General features: G+C 38.6%; 1 protein-coding gene across 24 annotated transcripts in view; it reads right to left on the bottom strand.

Moving 5' to 3' along the window:
- Positions 1-6,550: 6,550 nt before the first annotated feature.
- The window catches only part of LOC124875148 (calcium-activated potassium channel subunit alpha-1), a 143,674-nt gene continuing 126,490 nt past the window's right edge, over positions 6,551-23,734 (bottom strand). For 14 of the 24 annotated variants that reach the window (XM_047377050.1, XM_047377054.1, XM_047377053.1 and 11 more), the window contains 5 exons: positions 23,405-23,599; positions 19,544-19,662; positions 18,276-18,497; positions 11,711-11,730; positions 6,551-9,524 (listed from right to left, as the gene is read on the bottom strand). In XM_047377050.1, the coding sequence (XP_047233006.1) occupies positions 9,373-9,524; positions 11,711-11,730; positions 18,276-18,497; positions 19,544-19,662; positions 23,405-23,599 (708 nt within the window). In that variant the 3' untranslated portion in view covers positions 6,551-9,372. The other 10 variants (XM_047377059.1, XM_047377066.1, XM_047377067.1 and 7 more) reach the window with 3 other exon arrangements.

The raw sequence follows: 23,734 nt of genomic DNA, 5'->3' as shown, positions 1-23,734 counted from the left end.
TTTTAGCCCCCTTTACCTTTATAAATAAAATCTAATTTAACCCATTGACTACAGAAGTTAACTAATTAGTAAATAGAGTGCACCCCTATTTATTTATTTATTTATTGTCAGTATACCAACAGCATCATGGAGACCTTTATGGAAGAGTTGCTAGAAGAAAGTCACAAGATGTTTCATTTGCAGATGCTACAAGCCATGTAGTGGACACAGCAAATATGTGGAAGAAGGTGCTCTGGTCCGATGAGAGAGGAAATTGTTTTAGCATTATTGATCCAGCTCAGAAGAACCATCAGCCCTGGTGCCCCTCAGGGGTGTGTTCTCTCCCTACTCCTCTTATCTCTGTACACAAAGGACTGGCAAGAAGTGGATCGGCTGGTTCACACTGGCACCCCTCACGATCCTCAATGACACTGTGTGTACTGCGGATCACTTCCGGTTCCTGGGAACCACCCTTTCTCCGGACCTGGGACAATCCTCACCGGAGACACTGTTCAGAAGAAGGCCCAGCAGAGACTATACATCCCATGTCAACTCAATAAAAACAACCTGCCACAGGAGCTGCTTTTCATCTTCAGTTTGACCTGTGCACATCCATCACTGTGTGGTATGGCTCATCCACAAAACAGGACATGTCCAAACTGCAACGAACAATTAGGTCTGTAGAGAAGATCATCAAGGATGGCCTTTCCTCCATCCAGGACTTGAACAGGTCTAGGGTCAGGAAAAGGGGAGTTAAAATATCTGCAGACCCCACACATCCTGAGCACAAACTATGTAGACTTTTACATTTAGGTTAGCGCTAAAAACGATATTGGCAAAAACCAGCCACCACAGAAACAGTTTCTTCCGCCAGATTCTCTGATGAAGGCAATGATTACTTTACAGTATGAGTAGACAGCTACTCTGCTGTAAAACAAAACAAGCATATTGCACTATCACAACCTGTCTATATTTTATTTTATTTATATAAAAAATGGCTTATACATACATGCACATACTGTTCCTTTTATAATTTATTTACTTCAAATAATGGCTAGTAAAGAAATGGCTAGATACATTATACAACAATTAAACTACCTGTAAATGGTCAATGCTGTGCAGCTTTTTAGGCTGGTTTAATTCTACTACAGGCAGCAGGATTTGAACCTTAGCTAATTTTCCTCCATGACATTTACATTTAGCTTGAAGTAGTTTCAGGTGAGTAAGTTAAATGTTGTAAAATGCTGACAGACCTTTGGTTCGGTCCTGCTTTTTTTCTCCATTGTAACTGTGGCTGAATGGAAAACCTTTACTTCCCTTGAATAACAGACTAATTCCAGCTTAATTCTCTAAAATTTAAGCAATTAAACATTGTAGCATTATGTTTTCTAACAGAAGTTGTGAAGAGCATGTGTGAAAGATTTAATGTGAGAATTTCAGAAGTGCAAATAAAATGTTACTTATTGGAGCTATTGCAAAGTTTTGGGTGCAGCCTAGTCATACTGGATTTCAACGTTGCCAAGAAATCTATTCCCCTGAGAATTCTGACATCTCTGGACATTATTTTAAAACTTCAATCTTGGAAACTTCAACCTCTGAGTAGTGAATACACCACATCTTTCAACTAATCAAGATGTACCACGGTGTACAGGTCACATCGATATAACAATTTGAAAAGAGAAACAAATTAAGTCTTAATAACAAAAACATTTTACATTTTTCTCGAGTTAAATTCAGTGTTCACGAGTGAGGGAAGAATGGAGCGGGAGATTGACAGACGGATCGGTGCGGCTGCCACAGTAATGGGGGCGCTGTGCCGGTCCGTTGTGGTGAAGAGAGAGCTGAGCCGAAAAGAAAAGCTCTCAATTTACCAGTCGGTCTACGTTCCTACCCTCACCTATGGCCATGGACTTTGGCCAAAGAATGAGATCCCGGATACAAGCAGCTGAAATTAGCTTCCTCCGTAGGGTTGCCGGGCTCTCCCTTAGAGATAGGGTGAGGAGCTCGGCCATCCGGGAGGGGCTCGGAGTAGAGCCGCTGCTCCTCCACATCGAGAGGAGCCAGTTGAGGTGGCTCGGGCATCTATACCGGATGCCTCCTGGACGCCTTCCTCGGGAGGTGTTCCAGGCACGTCCCACCGGGAGGAGGCCCAGGGGATGGCCCAGGACATGCTGGAGGGACTATGTCTCTCGGCTGGCCTGGGAACGCCTTGGGCTCCCCCTGGAGGAACTGGAGGAGGTGTCTGGAGAGAGGGACGTCTGGGCGTCTCTGCTGAGTCTGCTGCCCCCGCAACCCAGTCCCGGATAAGCGGAAGACGACGAGTACGAGTAAATTCAATGTTTAAGAGAGTACATATACGCTACCCGTCATCTCTCATTTCAGAATGAAAGGGAAAACTTATACAAAATGTATTTGGCCCTTGGCACAAAAGATGGTGCTGCAGCTCAGTAGGGGAAGATATGTGCTAAAAGCTTAGAACATCTGTGTAAACACATGGCTTTTTTCCATCCATGTAGATAATGTTCTCATAGCCTTAACATAGATGTCCAAGGCAATATAGCTTGCCTTGTGGCCATGCTGGGCTGGCTTTGAACATCTGAATAATACCAAGCTTTAAGCAGTATCCATTTTTAATACTCCAGTTTGACCCTTAAACATAGATGGATTTAAACAGCGGCTTTTATTTGACTCAGTCTTTGATTGAATTGCACCAATGCGATGGGGAAATGTGTTAGCAAAGACATATTTATCTCTGTATATGTTTGGTTATTTATTTATTTATTTTTTTACTATTTAAATTTACAGGGTTTCCACGCAGTCTGGAAAAGTATGTAGTTTAATTTCTATATCTTCCAGGTCTGAAAAGTATGGAAAAGAATATTGAGAAGTATTGAAAAATATTTGCATTTCTAGACTTTATTCCCTATCTCATTGTTTAAATGTCATTCCTTGCTTTCTTCATTTATCCACATTCCTTCTATTCTACCTTTCTCCTTTCCTCTTTTATTTCTTTACGTGTGTCCTTCCTTCTTAGTGTCCTTCAATTCCATCACCCCTTGAATCTTTCTTTCTGCTTCTTCCCTATATTCTACCTTCCTTCCTTCATTCTTTCTATACTTTCTTTCCTTGTACCATAGCTCCCTTCCTTTCAGTTTTCCTTTTCTTCTTTATTTTATACCTCTTTCTTCCTTTCCTTCTTTGTGTCCTTTCTCCTTTTCTTTCTTTGTTGTGATCTTTTTTCCTTCCTCCCTTTTTTTCTTTCGTGTCCTGCTTTTCCTTTCGTCCTTTCCTTTCTACCCATTGTAGAAAAATCTGAAAAAAAAAAAAACAAGCCTATAGAAGTCTGGAATATGAATTTACATCAAAAATATGTTGGAGCCCTAATTTACTGGAATAAGAAAAGGCACATCCAAACACAACAACAGAGAAAGAACCTTCTGTCTTTGTTGTTGTTTAATTCTGTTAATAGCCCAAGGTAAAGATTTATCTGCTCTTGTCAATTTACCTCAGCCTCAATATAAAGCACCAAGGTCACTTTTCCTCGCCTGGCCCACAGGATTAAATTGTCATGTCTCTCTAATAGGCAGCACAGGGAATCATTAGTCCAGCTCAGCTGCCTGACTGATGGGCATTTCAGTCCAATCATGGGAGTGTGCGGCTACAGGCCAGCCAATATTGACACTGTGTCAGGACTGAGAGGGGACGCCTTAATCAGCCAGGACACTCTCGGCATTGATTTGACAAGCTGCCGTAATGACCCCCTTGTTTTGGTAAAGGATCACTGTTTATCCAGGCTGGCATTAATGCACTTGGAGAGCTGCATTGTCATGGAAACTATTATCACCCGTGTAAGCTGGGCAAAAGAGTGGTCTTCAGGGGCAACTGGGGATTTGTGTGTGTTTGTTCATGTATAAGCTTTGAACTGAATGAAAAATATTACTTCTGACTTGACAGGTTGTAAAAATATTCACAAGCATTAAACCTTTTCCAATTTTTTTCATGCTACAACCAAAGTTCAACTTCATTGAATTTCATTGGTATTTTATGTGATAGACCGACACAAAAGAGTTCATAATTGTAAAGTGGCTGGAAAATTACCCGATATTTTAAAATTTGTTTTGCAAAGAAGTTAGAAAAGTGTGGCGTGCACAAATATGCAGCCCGTTGACTCTGACACCCCAAAATGAAATCTAGTGCAGCCAAATTAGTTCAGAAGTCAGTAAGTCAGTAAAAAGAGCTCACCTGGGCTTATATGAGCTAGTAAAAAACGTTTTGGTTAGCAGTGCCCACCACTGAATAGCTTTAATAAAAGGGTGACCCTGGAACAGAACCTATTAGAGGCTGCAAAATATTTGAGGATCAGGTAGAGATTTACCTTCCAGCAGGACGACGACCCTAAACATATTTCCACAGCTACTATAGTAGATATACAGGGGTTGGACAATGAAACTGAAACACCTGTCATTTTAGTGTGGGAGGTTTCATGGCTAAATTGGACCAGCCTGGTAGCCAGTCTTCATTGATTGCACATTGCACCAGTAAAAGCAGAGTGTCAAGGTTCAATTAGCAGGGTAAGAGCACAGTTTTGCTCAAAATATTGAAATGTACACAACATTATGGGTGACATACCAGAGTTCAAAAGAGGACAAATTGTTGGTGCACGTCTTGCTGGTGAATCTGGGACCAAGACAGCAAGTCTTTGTGATGTATCAAGAGCCACGGTATCCAGGGTAATGTCAGCATACCACCAAGAAGGACGAACCACATCCAACAGGATTAACTGTGGACGCAAGAGGAAGCTGTCTGAAAGGGATGTTCGGGTGCTAACCCAGATTGTATCCAAAAAACATAAAACCACGGCTGCCCAAATCACGGCAGAATTAAATGTGCACCTCAACTCTCCTGTTTCCACCAGAACTGTCCGTCGGGAGCTCCAAAAGGGTTAATATACACGGCCGGGTTGATATAGCCAAACCTTTGGTCACTCATGCCAATTCCAAACGTCGGTTTCAATGGTGCAGGGAGCACAAATCTTGGGCTGTGGACAATGTGAAACATGTATTGTTCTCTGATGAGTCCACCTTTACTGTTTTCCCCACATCCGGGAGAGTTACGGTGTGGAAAAGCCCCAAAGAAGCGTACCACCCAGACTGTTGCATGCCCAGAGTGAAGCATGGGGGTGGATCAGTGATGGTTTGGGCTGCCATATCATGGCATTCCCTTGGCCCAATATTTGTGCTAGATGGGGGCGTCACTGCCAAGGACTACCGAACCATTCTTGAGGACCATGTGCATCCAATGGTTCAAACATTGTATTCTGAAGGCGGTGCCGTGTATCAGGATGACAATGCACCAATACACACAGCAAGACTGGTGAAAGATTGGTTTGATGAACATGAAAGTGAAGTTGAACATCTCCCATGGCCTGCACAGTCACCAGATCTAAATATTATTGAGCCACTTTGGGGTGTTTTGGAGGAGCGAGTCAGGAAACGTTTTCCTCCACCAGTATCACGTAGTGACCTGGCCACTATCCTGCAAGAAGAATGGCTTAAAATCCCTCTGACCACTGTGCAGGACTTGTATATGTCATTCTCAAGATGAATTGATGCTGTATTGGCCACAAAAGGATATATATATATATATATATATACAATACAGACCAAACGTTTGGACACCCCTTCTCATTCAAAGAATTTCCTTTACTTTTATGACTATGAATATTGTAGCTTCACACTGAAGGCATCAAAACTATGAATTAACACATGTGGAATCAAAGCAAAAGGTGGCTACTTTGAAGAACCTAGAATATAAGACATATTTTCAGTTGTTTCACACTTTTTTGTTCAGTATATAATTCCACATGTGTGAATTCATAGTTTTGATGCCTTCAGTGTGAAGCTACAATATTCATAGTCATGAAAATAAAGACAACTCTTTGAATGAAAAGGTGTGTCCAAACTTTTAGTCATATATGTATATATATATATATATATATATATATATATATATTATATAAATATAAAATATATTTTATATAAATATAATATATTTAATTTTGCAGTTCTATCATGATAAATGTGAAAATTTTTGTACCTCTTATACTTTGGCAAGACACTGCATTTACATTTACATTAATTTATTGTGAAAAATAAATATTGTGAAAAACATTCTCCCCTTTAGTGCAGGTATTGTTTCCGATCTTAGAGGGAGGGCTGAATGTGTTTGTTTGCTAGGATGAGGTGACACAGCCGCTGGCAGGAGGATCCAGAAAATCAGCAGCCTCTCTAGGAGGTGTTACGCTGTAAATGTTATTGGCATGCTGACAGTCTCCCACAATGTCACAGTGTGCAAAATCGTTAACAAGCTACATAATGGGTGCTCTCTTTCCCAAGGTGAGAACATGGAGTGTTTTTATCATCCTTTTATCCTCAGAGTTCAGATCATTAGATCATTAGATCTGCTTAGATAACAGAAACCAGCTGTTTTCTTTATATTGTCCCTCTGTTTCTGTAATGTGCTCTATATTCAATTATAAAAGAGAAAAAATCTGTGAAGACATGACAAATCATTTAGTAGAACACAATACATCTGCTTTTAATTAGTGAAAATACAAAATGAAATCATGTACAGTTTATGTACAAGCAAATTTATACAAGACAATAATTTTGTTTCTGTGTATAGTGACGTATATATCAACTAAGAACTGTCACTGTTTGATGAGTGAATGTGCTGAAAAATGCACAAAAATATTACAAGCAAGTCTGCAATGCTGAACACGTCTCAACACCACAGGTACCGTCAAACAGGAACACGCTACAGAGAAATAGTTTGCATTAAGTTTTACAGATTTACATGTAATGCATTGCTTTGTAATGGTGGTGAAAGCTGTTTTTAAGATGTTTGAAAAGATAGTTTACTCATAGTGAGAAAGCAAAACTAGATGCCTCTTTTCGCATTAGTGGGTCTTCGTAGAGTCCTCCGTTGGCTTCAGCACTGCCTGGCACATTACTGGCACTGAGGGATGGACAGCTTGGATGTTCTCAGCGCCAGTAAAAATGTCACAGGCCTTATTTTTTTTCCTTGAACATCCAACACAAATTCTAGGCAAGGCTGTGAAGCATCATATGTGGATTCAGAATCTCATTTACTGTTATTACTTCTTTACTTCCCGTCCATGGATCCTAAGGTAAAGTGACAACAGTGCCAATATAGTTATGTTCCATTGTTTAAATAAGACATGATTGCTCTTCATTCTCTGATACTAAAACAACGATATTTGTTGATTTAAAAGTCATGTTCAAGATCATTTTTGATTGATCAAAATTCTGATTTCTGGACACATGCCAGTTTTTATGATAGAGCTGTTTGTCGAGCATCCATGCAATGAAGCGATCATGGCATTAAGATTGGTCATGGAGTACATTCAAGTTGCCTCATTTCCTCCAAGACAATCCTGTGTCAGGCAGTGCTTACAGCCAAAGGAGGACTTAAAAGTGCCCACTTCATGCGATATGTGGCTTATAAAAAAAAAAAAATCCACTCGTCTACAAACTTGGAATATTGTGCCATGCTCCATCATAGAAACTGTCTATGGTGTTGTATGTTAATGAATTGATCATGGACAAAACAGCTCTATCATAAAACATAAAAAAATACAGTGTTGTTTTTTTTATTTGTAGTGATATTTTGGGGTTTTTGGTTTGCAACATAAACTAATAAGCATTTAAAACATTTGTAGACTTGAAAAGGCAAAGATAAGACAAGTACATGTGAATAGACATAAGGCTGGAGCCACATGCCATTTTAATTTGGACACTGGCTGATGTTAACTGTTACAAATGTTGTGAATTAGCTCCAAATGGCAAAGAAATCACCAAGTGCCATGCTGCGCGCCATTTGCACCTGAGTTCCTTGGGTCCTAAGACAGAAAAACTAAATCCGACATGCTGTGAACTTGGAATATTCAGGCTTTATCACAAATAAAGTTTAAGTGTTCTATTGTAGTACTTCCTTGACATTTGCTCACCTACATCCTTTTGCTAAAACTATAGTTTGCAGAGAGGTTAAAAAGAACAAAATGGTCTCATTGTACAAAGTCTGGACAAAAACTATAATGCCAACTTAAGAAGGGGGATGCTGATACACTCCTACCAAAGAAGACTTAAAATGCTGAACTTTAATCAAAATCTGGTTCAAACTATTTTCTGTTGACCAGTAAGCACACCAATGAAGCCTGGTTGTTGCATTTAAAAAACAAATGCCTCTGTCCTTCTAACAGATTTGTTTTTCTGTTGAATGGCACACCATAAATGTCCCCGTGAAGGTGGAAAAGGTTTGGAAATGGTTCTCGGATGAGTATTTTGATCTGTTATTGGTCGTCAAGTGATTACAAAATGTCCAAATAAATTTGGGTTACAAAATGTACAAAACTGCAATTGCATCCAATGGTAAAGGGCCAGAATACTCAGAACATGTTGCTGCCATTGAGAACAAAACTATGACTTCCTGCTCTCATCTAAAACTAGCCACTCACATAAAGGGTCTTTGTTAGTGCTTTCTTTGCTTCTCATTAAAAAAAATACAATTTAACTTCATTCTTTGGCTCCTCTTGAGAAAGTTTCATGATTTCTAACAACCACTTACCAGGAAAGTAACGACACAAAACTATTCACTTTTACAAATAATGGCATTTGCAGCAGTCTAACTGAAGCTCAGGTGCATTGATGTCTCTTGCAGGCAAATTTTATAAAACATCTAATTAAATTGCAAACCTGCCCCTGTGGCCTGTGGGCTGATGAAATGTATCCATCACTTTATCCACATTAGGCCAGTGCTAATTTCCAACCCTAACTGGATTTCCCAGATCCAAGGTCCAACTCCTGTGGTAAATGGTGCGCAGCATCAGACCTCAACAATGCCACTGTGGTGATGGGGGATGGGTTAGGGGGTTGCAGCTGGATGTAAAATACACACTCTAACAAACTGTACAGAATACTTCAACCAGACTATGTGACTCAAATGGATTAATTGTTCATGTACAGCTGAAAAAGGCAACTTTTACGATTAGAGTCCTTCATCCAACAAGGCATATGATCACCTCTGGTTTTGCTCTTCTCAAATGACCCTCATTCCCCAAAATGAAATAAACAAGCAAAGAAACAGTCATGGAGTCTGGTCACTGCTGTGCAAACTGAAAAGTAAGTCATAGTCACGATTGTCTTCATGTTTCTAAATCAGCTCAGGCATTACATTGCTGCAAAGATGAAGGAAGAAAAAAGCAGTTTGTCTGGTTGAAAATATATGTTTGCAGGTGAAGAAATGATCCAAGGTCCACACTGACACCCTCTCAAGATGACCAGGTTGTCCAGATGTCGACATGGAGTCTTGAGCTCAGCACTCGTCCTCGGCTTCTCTGATGGTTGGGATCAAGCTACTGGTGGATTTATTGTGACCGACTGGATTGACGGTGAGAGTATTCACAGGATTGATCTGTAGGTTCCTCAGGCGGGTATTCTCTGGCTCATCTGTAAACCATGTCTTTTCTGAGAAAGAACCGTAATCATGCAGAGACAAAAAAAGAGGGGGGACATCAGACCATTAATGCTACACAGAGGTTTGTTTGGATTTCAGTCATTATCATCAAACTACTTTGGTTTTTAAAATGCACACAGAGGTGTAGGTTAGCATTGTATACGAAAAACCTGATTTTTGTGAGGACCTAGAGGAATTCTAACATGAATACAGGTACGTTCATTGGATAACAACGGCTAGTCTGTTCAAAAAAAACTTTTGAAGGAATTCCATTAAACATGAAGAAATATTGGCTAATTTAAAAAAAATTGAATATTCTCGCTGCTTCCATAGGATTTAAGAAGGACAGGGATGCTGCTTATCAAAAATGCTTAACTGATCATCAACAAGTGTGACCAGGAGTTTGTGCAGTTTTCATTTGTGGGGCTAACACAATTCAAGGAAAGGCATAAACAGTGACCACAGAGAAGCTATTGTTGCACTCCATCAATCCAGGAAGGGTTATAGAGACCTTTCTAAACAATCTAATGTCCATCTCTCTGTGACGAGGATGATTATTTACATAATGTGAGAGCAGTCTGGAACCTTATCAAATGTCTGAGTTTACTAATCTGAAGGCCAGAGAAATTGATGTCAGACCCTATAGATCTCAGTCAGCATGTTCGATGTTAAAGCTAATGACAGTAAAAGCAGGAAAAGATTGGAACAAGTTTTCAATTATTTGACAGATCTACCAGGATTTAAAACACAGCATCATGCTGTGTCAAAACCGAAACACATTATAACATCTTACAGCAAGTGTCAAGCACAGTACTGGAGAAATGATGATTCTGACTTAATTGGCAGCCTTGGGATTTGGGCACCTTGACATTTTTGAGTATTACAAAGCATCCTAGAGCCAAATGTGATGCCAGCAATCCAGGATAAAATTGGATGATGCAACAGGACAATAATCCCAAGTGTAGCAGCAAATATACAATTAAATATCCCAACTGAAAAAGTGTTGCAGGACCTTAAGGGAGCTGTTTATGAATGAATCCATGCATACTCAATGAAATGATACAATGTTGTAAAAAGAAGGTTTTGTGAAATGTGAAATCTGATAATGTCATACAGAAAATGACACTTTAAGTAATTCCTGCCAAAGGTGGTCCTACAACTATTTTTCACATTACTGCATTTGCAGTCATGGAAACCTTATTTTTCCCTGCACTGTCTACTTGTATAGTTTTTTTTACTTTGGAAGGAGCATCAGGTTTTGGGCTCAATGTTGCATTTTCAAAATAATGAAGTGACTAGACGTACACAGTTTCTTGTGGTTAACCATACAGGTGCATTTCAATAAATTACATTATCATTGAAAAATGTATTTATTAAAAAAAATAAATAAAACTTATGTAGATTTGTTATACAGAAAGAAATATTTCAAGCATTTATTTTCATTAATTGTGATGATTATAGCTTACTACTAATGTAAACCTCAAAAATTAAGTTTCTCAGAAAATTATAGAAGACAAAAAAAAAGGTTTTTAATACAGAAATGTTATGTTTTGGCCTAAAACAATCACCGACTTGACATTTGACCATCAATCATTTGTCAAACAGTAGATGTCAAAAAAGGTAAACCACAAAAGGTCATTGCTAAAGAATCTAGCTATTAACACAATGCTGTATCCAAGCATATAAATTAAAAGTTTAGTGGAAGGAAGAAAAATGTGTGCTATAAAAAGCTGCTTGGGCAACAAAAAAATCTAATAATTTTCTTTTTATACCCCTGTGTGATAAACTATATATATATATATATATATATATAGTTTTGTTTTTGAAATTATAACTACTGAAATTAACTAACTTTTCCAAGATATTTAAGATGCACCCGTCCGTTAGATCCATAGGCATGCGTTTTCATCAACATTACTTGTCATTAAAGTTGCAGGGGTACACTTCATTAACATGTGTAAGTAGATACATATTTTGAATGATACATCAAACATCATGTGATATAATGCAAAGTGAATCAGCATCAAACCATTTGCTTGCAAACACACAGTCTACAGTCAATCCTAATGTGAGATGTGCTGCATGTATCATAGTAACCATGCACTACTGATGCAGATTCAGAGGGCAAAATGTCAACAAGGACATGATCGTGCTCAGTGAAGTATTTAACATCATGCAGAATTATTTATCTCCATACCTTGGCCAACTCTATTGATCCTTGTTGCAGTTCAGAAAAAGAAGTAGTACACTATATGTAAGCTAAATGGGATTATTAACAGACAGCTGTGCAGCATGATGATAAGAAGCTAATAAGGCTAATGAATGTATTACATGTGAATATAGAAAAGGTTAAAAAGAATGTTATAATTATCTCAAGAAAATAGAAACTGATCTTGTTAGAAGATTCTGGTTTGCTGTTATAATGCATCTACCCACTGTAGCGTTTCCAAAGCATCTTTACATTTTTCATGAAAATTGCTAAAGAAGCTGTACTGAAACCCAATGTAGCATGCAGATAATATACCAACTGCACTACGCATATATAGTAGCTGAACTAAAACAAATGCAGGCTTTATTAAGCATTTTTCTTTTAAAAAACAGGGAGAATATAAAGGTTTGCACTTGTAAAGAGAATACCTCAGAATATCTCTGCCATCAAATGTGTTAAAGGGAAAGGCTGTAAAAATCATCTACATTGTTTACTCCCTAGTCTAATATTTAACAGGACTGAGGTTGAAGCCATTCCAGAAACTTAGTGTTAGCCTGCTTTAGCCATTCCAAACACAGTTTGTTGTAGATCTTTGTCCTGTTGCACACCCACCTGTGTCTAGATTTTATCCATCTGACCCAAACTGTAATCTGACATAAAAGGACATTGGTTAGGAACACAAATATTACTGTGCACATTAAATCCATCACTACTGGCTAAGAGGTAGGGTATGTGTTCTAAAATCGACACCTTCAAGCTTGACTGAAATTGGCAGCTAGCTCAAACGTCAAATGTCTTCTGAGGGAAAGTTATATGGTGAGACGAGACAAAGGCAAAGGTGCTTGGACACAAGACAGAAACTATGTTTGGAGGTTTTAAGATAAAGCTTGGAGACCAATGAACGTTGTACCAACTGTCAACCAGTGTGGTCATAGCATCATGCTAAGGGTCTGTTTTTATACTGGTCGCTTTCTACTGGTACTGGTGGCTTGCACAAAAATTGTGGAATAATGAAGGAGAGGTGCCTTAAAATTGTTCAACTACCTACCAAATCAAAAGTTAAGACACACTGAAATTTAGACACACTAAGGTCTTCCAACAGAACAATATTTCCTAGCACACATCAAGACTGGCTTTGGGAAGAATAAAGCATTCTAGCATTAAGTGTTTGGAGTGGCCCCTGACCTCAACCCTATCAAAAATCGATTCCCTAAGCCTAAAAGCTGGCTACATGGCAGCTGCAAATGTGCAAATTTGATTGTGTCAGTCAGAAAACAATCTAAATAAATTTAAACTTCTGTACACAACAATTAAGTTTTTTGTAATTTGTTGAAGTTTTTTGCCAGTGATCAGTTCACTTTTCAAAAAGTACAACTCAAACAGATCATTAAAAGCCCAAAATGTATTTAACCTTTATGTCACTGACAGTAAACGTCTGATGGGCACAGTAGCTGACATACTGCATATACAGTACATGGTTTAAGGCAACATTGCTCTACAAATGTAGGGACAGACACTTTTTTTTTTATTGTTGCTCATTTACATTTGTCACTTTTCTATACTGCAGAAAAGAAAGAAAAAATTTAATAATAAAGATAAAGTAAAAGATTGAATGAAAGTTTGAGGTAGAAAGATTGAAGGTTGTTTGGGGAGTCATCTGTTTAAATCGGATTTCCGCCTGCAAGCAAAGAACGCAATATTTAGAACAAATACAACTCCTACAAATGGATTGTTGTCTCAGGACATTTCAAACAGAACCAAAACCTAATCTACAACCAAACCTTTATTCACTGAAGCAGCTTGGTTTCTCCATTTTGTGAAAACCAAGCAACTGTTAAGGTGGTTTTATCATCATCTTTTTTTGGTTGCTGTTTGACCTATAGAACATGTCTTCTGGAAAGTCACATCCATCTCTTTCCTCCAGAAAAAAGGTGACATAGATTCCTAGATTTGCACTGCTGTCCGAATCTTCAAACCATGTCAAAACTGCCTTGTAAATAAACAGATCACATCAAAACTATTTCTGACTACTTATAATAGGTATCCTTCAAGCATTGATGTTTGAGATGATTGAGTTTTTCAATTAAACACAAACATACTTTAATATTTTATTTGTTGTTGTTACCTCCAGGTCTTTAGTTATAGCACCAACAGCAACTGCTATTGGACAAGCTTTAATACCTTAAGAGACTATCATTATCCTTTAAACATTGTCACATTACAACTTCAAACTTTAGGTTATTATATTGAGATTCTATGTGGTAGAACAACACAAAGCAATGTGGAAATGTTAAATGGAATTAAAATGATGCATGGTTGGTTGTTAAATTTACAAAATAAAAATATGAAACATGTGACATTCATTTTTATTAATTCCCCGTCAATCAATTATTTGCAGAGCTACCTTTTGAAGCACTCACAGATGCAGGTGTTTTCTGATATGTCTCCACCAGTTTTACATATCCATAGAATGAAATTGTTGCCCATTCTTTTTTACAAAATAGCTTAAGCTCAGTCAGATTTTTGAAACGAATTCCTAACTGTATTGTCTTTAGGTCTGGACTTTGACCGTGCCATGTTAACATGTTAATATTCTTTTATCTAAACTATTGCACAGAGCTGTTGGTCTGTGCAATAGTCCTGTCAACAAATTTCCCACCTGAGAAGCAGATCCAAAAAGCTCCTCCAGTATTACAATTGGGGCTCTAGGTGGCTTCTCTAATTAATGCTCTCCTCAACTGAGATATTCACCGTCTTCATGATGCTGTATTGATGCAGTTCTCTCCAACAATCCTCTCTTTCACAAAACAGCTGGTTTTAAGCTTTATTTATGGGATTATTTGTGAAAATAATAAAATAAAATAAAAACCATGTTTCATATTTCTTTGACTTAATAATTATGCATTACTTTGTATTGGTCTGTCATATAAAATCCCAGCAAACTACATCTTACTTTGTGAGAAGATATCAAAACTCCAAACTCCAGACTCCTGTTTGTTCATGTAAATGATAAATCACCTTAAAACTCCAGGGTTAATTGTGGAGTACCACAAGGTTCAGTACTTGGGTCAATTCTCTCTACTATATATATATGCTTCCAATAGGTAAAATTATCAGGCAGCATAGAATAAATTTTCACTGTTACGCTGATGACGCTCAGCTTTACTTATCAATGAATCCTACTGAGCCCAACCAGTTAGATAGACTACAAGCATGTCTTGAAGACATAAAAACTTGGAAGGCTTCAAATTTTCAGCTTCTAAATTCAGACAAGACAGAAGTTGTCGTCTTTGGACCGGAGTCTTTAAAAAAGAAACTGCTTAGTCAATCATTTAACCTGGATGGCATTAAATTGACCTCCGATAATAAAGTAAAAAACCTTGGTGTTATTTTTGACCAGGACATGTCATTTAATCCCATATTAAACAGGTTTCTTGGATTTTCTTCTTTCACCTCCGGAACATTGCCAAAATAAGAAATATCCTATCCAGGAGAGATGCTGAAAAACTAGTCCATGCATTTGTTACTTCAAGGCTGGACTATTGTAATTCTATACTATTAGGATGTCCACAAAATGCAGTTAAAAGCTTTCAGCTGATTCAAAATGCTACAGCAAGAGTTCTGATGAAAATTAAAAAGATAGATCATATTTCCCCTACTTTAGCTTCTCTTCATTGGCTCCCTGTTAAATCCAGAATAGAATTTAAAATTCTCCTCCTCACATATAAAGCCCTTAATGATTTAGCTCCATCATACATCAGAGATGTGATTGTTCCATATGTTCCTAACAGAGCACTTCGTTCTCAGACTGCAGGTTTACTGGTGGTTCCTAGAGTCTCTAGAAGTAGAATGGGAGGCAGATCCTTTAGTTATCAGGCTCCTCTCCTGTTGAACCAGCTCCCAGTTTTAGTCCGTGAGGCAGACACCCTGTCTGCTTTTAAGGCTAGGCTTAAAACTTTCCTTTTTGATAAAGCTTATAGTTAGAGTGGCTTAGGTTATCCTGAGCTATCTTCCTTATTTTTACCTCCGTCTTCTTCCCTCCCTGTTGGTTGGAGTAAGGGGGAGTCAGGTTTAGCCTAAATCGGCTCAGTTATGGTTGAGGTGCAAACACACCCTCCATTTCTGCTACCTGTATGACCCCTTCTCTTTTCCAATGGTTATAATCAGTCTGACAGAGAGAGGTATCCCAATCCTTGTGGTTTTTAGTATAACTGGCCATCAGTGGGCTCTAGATGGACAAACTGTCTACTTTTAAGGCTGACTTAAAACTTTCCTTTTTGATAAAGCTTATAGTTAGAATGGCTTAGGTTATCCTGAGCTATCTCTGTAGTTATGCTGCTATAAGCTTAGGCTGCTGGAGGACATAATGACCACTTTCACCCTCTTCGCTACATTCTCACACTACTCTCCAATTTTGCATTATTTAGTGTTATTTCAGCTTTTAACTTTGTTCACCCTCTTTTCTCTTCCTAGAAGCTACACCTGGCCTGACTCTGTGTCTACCTGTGACACCTTTCTGGAGAGGGGAATCGTCCGAGCTTCTGCTGGCAACAACTTAATGCTCACCCTTTACCGATGATCCACATAGCCCTGTCTTTTAGTGTTTAACCCTTTCTCTCTCCTAGACATGGCAATTGACTGAGCTTTTACTGTAACTAATTATATGTGCTCTCTTTCAGACTCTAACCTTGAAAACTGGCTCAGAGTTTATCTGTTCTTTCTTTCTAGGTGAAACGCCTAAAGGAGCTACATCCACTAACATTTACTTTTCCTTCCCATAGAAAGTACTCCTGGATCAGTGCTTCTTTGTTCTCTTTGTGTCTCTGCTCTGTTCTCTCAAACCCACAGTCGGTCATGGCAGATGGCTGCTTACACTGAGTCTGGTTCTGCTGGAGGTTTCTTTCTGTTAAAAGGGAGTTTTTTCTCTCCACTGTCGCTACATGCATGCTCAGTATGAGGGATTGCTGCAAAGTCAACGCCAGTGACTGTCCACTGTCTCCACATGCTCATCCAGGAGGAGGGAATGCTGTAAGTCTCTGACTCGATGCAATCTGCTGGGTTTCCTTACAAAGAAAATATTTTTATCCAATTTGAATAAATAACTGAATCTGACTGCACTGTTCAATGGTTAGGATTAATTGAAATGTATGCACCTGACTTTTGTGAAGTGCCTTGAGACGACGTGTTGTGAATTGGTGCTATATAAATAAACTGTATTGAATTGAAAACCTTTGGAACAGCGGGCAAGAGTTAGAAGGCTAAAGGAGATTTTAGCTGTGCATGTCTTTGAAGAATCTATACATCCAGACCCTTAGACAACAGTCTCTGTTGCAATGGCAGAATAAATGACTGCAATTTGCTGATATTTTCGTTCCTTTCAGCTTCATTTAACCCAGACCTTCAATTTGCACTGGGCAGCGTTAAAATGTCAATAAGTCTTTGAAACCAATGTTACTTCTGATACTCCACATTGTAAGTAAAATCTGTAAATATCATGCACAAACGTACTGTGTAAAAAATAAATAAGCTAAACAAATTTAAAAGACATTCAGATGTAGAGACATATTTAAAATCTGGGCATAACTTTATTAACAACAGCTTCTACTTGCAAAATATTTTGACACAATTAATACTTCTTAGTTGCAGTTGTGACTGAATGAAAAACTAATCATTTTAAAAGAAATAAAGAGGTATTAGGGAAAAAGTTATACAATATTTTTAAACAATATATACATTTTTAAGACATGTCATTTTAAAGTGCAGTTTAAGTACAAAAAAGTTCATCTTAGTTTTATCAAAATGCAAGTTTTATGAAAGATGGGATGTTAAGAAGTGAGAAAAGGATGTGATGGAAGAATGTAACACTTAAAAACTGCAGGATAGCTAAGTGGCTTAAAATTTGTAGAAATTGCAAGTTCCACAATGCATAATAAATCATAACAATATGACACATATAAGACAAAAACATTATTCTGCTTTCAAGGCCTAAATTTCCCAAATTTGAAAAAAAGCAAGTGTCTCAAAATGGAAAAGATTAGCTTCAGGTGGCTATGTAGATATTGTAATCACATAAACCTTCTCATGCAAACCAAATGTAGGAATTAGTTTAAAATAGATTATCTTGAATTGCAGGAAGCTTCCGGGGGCTTTTCTGACATTAAGGATGAACAGAATCTATTTACACCCGAATGGGATTAAAATATACTCAGGTTAATTAATTTACCCTTACTTTAGAGGAGGCGGGGAAATCTAATTGATGAGGAGAAAGTCAAAGAAGAAATGAGGAATTACTGCAACCCTGCTTGTTTCTTACTTTGATTGTTTAACGAGCCTCTCCTGTTCAACAGAAAAACAAAAACACACAAACTACTGCAAAATGAACCATACAAGAGACGCATGCATACTCATACTACATAGTCATTCAGACGAACATACACAAACAAGCCAGATGCAGTTTACAGTCTGTCTGAGACTCGACGAAGAACACACAGGACAACACTGACTGCAGGCACTGGTCACAGACATGGACAGACAGCTTTAGAGGGGCACATACTTTTGTTTGTCTCGTGAGTCCCTGCTTTTGACACGGTTGGCGCGGTTGGTGGTTTGAATTGAGTGGACAGAAGAGCTCTTTTTGCTCGAAGAGTGCGAGGAGTGGGAAGAGTGGGAGAGGCTGGTCCTCGACTGGCCGGCATTGTGGTCAAACTGCATCAGGCAGAATATGAGGTCAGAGGGCACGAGTTCAAATGCGTACGGAGGATTGGTGATGACGTACCTGGAGAAGAAATTGACCAGATGTGAGGACAAATGTGGTGCCCGTTACAACCACAAACTTGAGTGAATTTTCATTGGGTTTTACCTGACAAACCAACAAAAAATAGCACATAATTGTGAACTGGAAGAAAAATGATACATTTGCCCCTTTGGCTCTGATACCCCTAAATAAAATCCCTGATTCTGACTGCCTTTAGAATTCTCTTAATTAGTAAAGCATTTTTAACCTCCATAAAACAACAGCTGTTTTGTTAAGACCTCAGAGATATGTCACATAACATAGTGAACAAACAACATCCATAGGTCTCTTTTAGATGTGCAATACACAAATCTTGCCTTTCTGAAAAAAGAAAGCCATTGTTGAAAGAAAGCTATGTTGAAGTTCTGATGGGGTCAAAAACATTTTTTTTTTGCTTAAATGCACAACATTATGTGTGGGCAAAAGCTAACTCTTTTTACTTTTTATTTTATTTTTTAAGGTTTTTGTGGCACTAGTAGACTTAGTAGCTGGAAAGGAAGAAGGAGAGAGGAGGGGAAGATATGCAGCAAATGGCTTGGACCCAGAAATCAAACAGGACAACTGTGTTGAGGGCTGTAGCCTCTGTATATAGTGCAGCTGCTCTAATATTATATTGAGCCATGTAGTGACACAGGAGAAAGCTAAATCTGTGCCTCACAATGAACATACCACCTCCATGATAAAGCATGGCAGTGGTAGCATCATGCAGTGGGGATGGTTTTCTTCACCAGTGACAGGCATGGGCAAGCTAGTCAAAGTTAAGTGGAACATGGATGGCGCTATACACAGGGCAAGGGTTAGAGACTACTGAGATGAAGGTTAACCTTCCAGCAGGGTAACCATAAACATACATTGAGAGTGACAATGGAGTGGTTCAGATTTTAACATGACAAAATGTGAAAAAGTTCATGGGTTGTAAATACTTCTGCAAGGGTTCTGTTCAGTACAAGAATATAATGCAGACAAAAATGAAATGTGTTGTCTTCTTTTTAATTTTAATGTATCTTAATGCTATGATGCCTCCTTACCGTTTGGTACACAGGCTTTGTGTGTTTAGATGTGCATCCCTTAAGCGATAGATGCCAAAACACAACATGTTGTATGTTTTCAGGGCTTTACAGAACAAGTCCCCATAACAGCCACCATCCTGCAAGACAACAATAAAACAGAGTAATAAAATGTTAAAAGCAAGAGCAAACTCTAAATGGAAATCTTCATGTCAGAAAATATATATTAAATGACACTTTTGCTAGTTAAATGTTTAGGTTTCTTTAGGTGTTTCTATGACTTTACCCATGAACATCATCAAATCCAGAACAATGCTAACCATGTGCTTGCAGAGCTGTATAAAGGAAACAGGTGTGCAAAATGCAATCGGCTGAGTCTGCGTAGATAGAAAACGTTTTTACCAAAAATAATAAACTGATCTTGACCATACTGTTTGATAACTAGAATCAGATAGGAATCTGTCTTTATGGGATTGAATTGACTACATAGTTATTTTGTTACTGATGTCTGTGCCATACCAAAGCCTTGATGAGATGACCATATCTAATAAAGCAATATCATTACAATCACTTGAAAACTACAGTGCAGACAGCTTGACCCTAAGCCAATCTGATTTGGCAGCTGACGTAAAGGGACTTTTAACATGAAAATGCAATTTTAAGTCAAATGATAGCTGGAAGTAATACAAACATTTGTATTTAAATAAAAACAAAATGTCCAAAAATTTAAGTTAAATAAAAGTTCCATTTCAGGCATTTTTCTGTCAACATATACAGGTCCTTCTCAAAATATTAGCATATTGTGATAAAGTTCATTATTTTCCATAATGTCATGATGAAAATTTAACATTCATATATTTTAGATTCATTGCACACTAACTGAAATATTTCAGGTCTTTTATTGTCTTAATACGGATGATTGTGGCATACAGCTCATGAAAATCCAAAATTCCTATCTCACAAAATTAGCATATTTCATCCGACCAATAAAAGAAAAGTGTTTTTAATACAAAAAACGTCAACCTTCAAATAATCATGTACAGTTATGCACTCAATACTTGGTCGGGAATCCTTTGGCAGAAATGACTGCTTCAATGCGGCGTGGCATGGAGGCAATCAGCCTGTGGCACTGCTGAGGTCTTATGGAGGCCCAGGATGCTTCAATAGCGGCCTTTAGCTCATCCAGAGTGTTGGGTCTTGAGTCTCTCAACGTTCTCTTCACAATATCCCACAGATTCTCTATGGGGTTCAGGTCAAGAGAGTTGGCAGGCCAATTGAGCACAGTGATACCATGGTCAGTAAACCATTTACCAGTGGTTTTGGCACTGTGAGCAGGTGCCAGGTCGTGCTGAAAAATGAAATCTTCATCTCCATAAAGCTTTTCAGCAGATGGAAGCATGAAGTGCTCCAAAATCTCCTGATAGCTAGCTGCATTGACCCTGCCCTTGATAAAACACAGTGGACCAACACCAGCAGCTGACACGGCACCCCAGACCATCACTGACTGTGGGTACTTGACACTGGACTTCTGGCATTTTGGCATTTCCTTCTCCCCAGTCTTCCTCCAGACTCTGGCACCTTGATTTCCGAATGACATGCAGAATTTGCTTTCATCCGAAAAAAGTACTTTGGACCACAGCAGTCCAGTGCTGCTTCTCTGTAGCCCAGGTCAGGCGCTTCTGCCGCTGTTTCTGGTTCAAAAGTGGCTTGACCTGGGGAATGCGGCACCTGTACCCCATTTCCTGCACACGCTTGTGCATGGTGGCTCTGGATGTTTCTACTCCAGACTCAGTCCACTGCTTCCGCAGGTCCCCCAAGGTCTGGAATCGGCCCTTCTCCACAATCTTCCTCAGGGTCCGGTCACCTCTTCTCGTTGTGCAGCGTTTTCTGCCACACTTTTTCCTTCCCACAGACTTCCCACTGAGGTGCCTTGATACAGCACTCTGGGAACAGCCTATTCGTTCAGAAATGTCTTTCTGTGTCTTACCCTCTTGCTTGAGGGTGTCAATAGTGGCCTTCTGGACAGCAGTCAGGTCGGCAGTCTTACCCATGATTGGGGTTTTGAGTGATGATCCAGGCTGGGAGTTTTAAAGGCCTCAGGAATCTTTTGCAGGTGTTTAGAGTTAACTCGTTGATTCAGATGATTAGGTTCATAGCTCGTTTAGAGACCCTTTTAATGATATGCTAATTTTGTGAGATAGGAATTTTGGGTTTTCATGAGCTGTATGCCAAAATCATCTGTATTAAGACAATAAATGACCTGAAATATTTCAGTTAGTGTGCAATAAATCTAAAATATATGAATGTTAAATTTTCATCATGACATTATGGAAAATAATGAACTTTATCACAATATGCTAATATTTTGAGAAGGACCTGTATATACCTTTTTGCTTTACAGAAATAACTAAAATTCCTATAAAACAAAAGTAACGGAGGATTTTCTTAACTCAAAGTGTGTACTGTGAAATGGAACTAAGATTGAGCTTTTCGACAACAAATGCTCCGCATGAGTCTGTCATTATTTTCCTATTTTAAGAAATGTTATAAATTTATCACAGGCACCCTTATTGGCACCTTCTACAATTTCTATAAAATGAAAAAACTTTTGACTCTTTAAACATAACTTTCAAATGGCCAGAGAGTCAAGAAAGTTCTAATTAGTAATCCATAAATTTCTGGTATTACAAGGTCCAAAAAATATTATGTGACACAGGGTCCTAGAATGGGAAAGACTAGATAACATGCTATTCAGGTAAGGCAGATCTGTGCTGACCTTCATACTTTAGGAAATGGCAACAAGAAAATAGCTACTGGCTGATGTATGCCCATATCAACAGTCACAGCAATGATTTAAAAGTAAAATAATGAAACTGTGACAAACAAGACTGGGCAAGTAGCTAAGTCTGACTCTAAGCACAGTAAGTAGGACAAGGAGGAGGCTAAAAACCATTCAGAGCCATCTGGTTGTATAAATTGCTTCTTGAGTGACATCTTGGGGTCACCAGTTTTCCATAACAACCATTAGACACTATTTACATGCCAAACTGCAGTATGCGAGGCATGCCAGAACTAAGTCTACCAGGACTTTAACTGGAACTGTGTACGTTGGTCAAATGTCACTAAGATTGACCTTTCCAGCACCAAGTAAGTCACGTAGGCATGGAGTAAAACAACAGATAAATAAGTGGAAAAGTACCTCATCCCTACTTTAAAGTGTGCTAGAGGATCTGCAATGTTGTGGGTCTGTTTTTCTTCCAATTTGAAAACCTTGTATGATTGCATAGAATGACAAATTCTTTGAAATAATAGGAAATTTTAAATGAACCAGACCAGTTGTTCTCTGCTCAAAAGCTAAAAAGAGGGCATCATTGCATCTTTCAGTATTCTAATTAGACCAAACATATGGTTAAATCACCACAGTAGTGGTTCACCAGACACAAAATGGGCCTTCTTCCATGGAAAACTCAGTCCTTGTGATCTAAATCCTATAGAAGACCTGAGGGTGAGGTGAGAAGAAAAGAGACTCTGGAGGTTGACTCTTCACAGATCCCTCTCTCTGTATGTTCCAACCTTGTTAAATGGTATGTGAGTGTTGTCCTATTAGCAAAAGAGAAAAAAAAACTATTGATGAGATGTTTCCCTACTGAATAAATGAACTGAAATTAGGGTTGAAATTTACTAAATTATCAGAGTAATCCTATGCTACTGAAATAAAATATTAATTTATATTAAGGCATTTTAAATATTTACCTTTGGGATGAGCATAAGTGTGGAGGTCACTGTATCATGACCCTATAAGGCTTCCACTGAAGGCTGAATGCATAATATGAGTAGACAAAGACGGCCTCAACCCAGCGGGGGATAGGACAATTCACTTACCCCGAGGTCAGCAAAGGGCCCGTCGTACAAGGCCAGCTGTGCCACTCGACACCTGTCCCTGTTTGCCAGGGTCTGTGGTGTGCTGTAGCCACCACGTAATGCATTCTCCTCAGCCAACAGACCCTCAAGCTCCGGCGTGGCACCACCTGTTACCAATGTCCGGATCAGGGTGAGGATATTATCATTGAAGTATGTCTGCGGAAAGATAGAGGAGGGGGTAAATCCTTCAGGAAATGGAATCACAGTCACATCTGAACCTTGTCAAGATGCTGGACAGGTTGATTGTTGGTATCTAACTCCATAGAGCACAGCAGAGTCTATGGCATCACA

This window comes from Girardinichthys multiradiatus, chromosome 10, assembly GCF_021462225.1.
Source record: "Girardinichthys multiradiatus isolate DD_20200921_A chromosome 10, DD_fGirMul_XY1, whole genome shotgun sequence".
Lineage (NCBI taxonomy): Eukaryota > Metazoa > Chordata > Actinopteri > Cyprinodontiformes > Goodeidae > Girardinichthys > Girardinichthys multiradiatus.
Note: the sequence above shows the minus strand (reverse complement) of the source record. Positions and strands in the feature narration are given on the sequence as shown.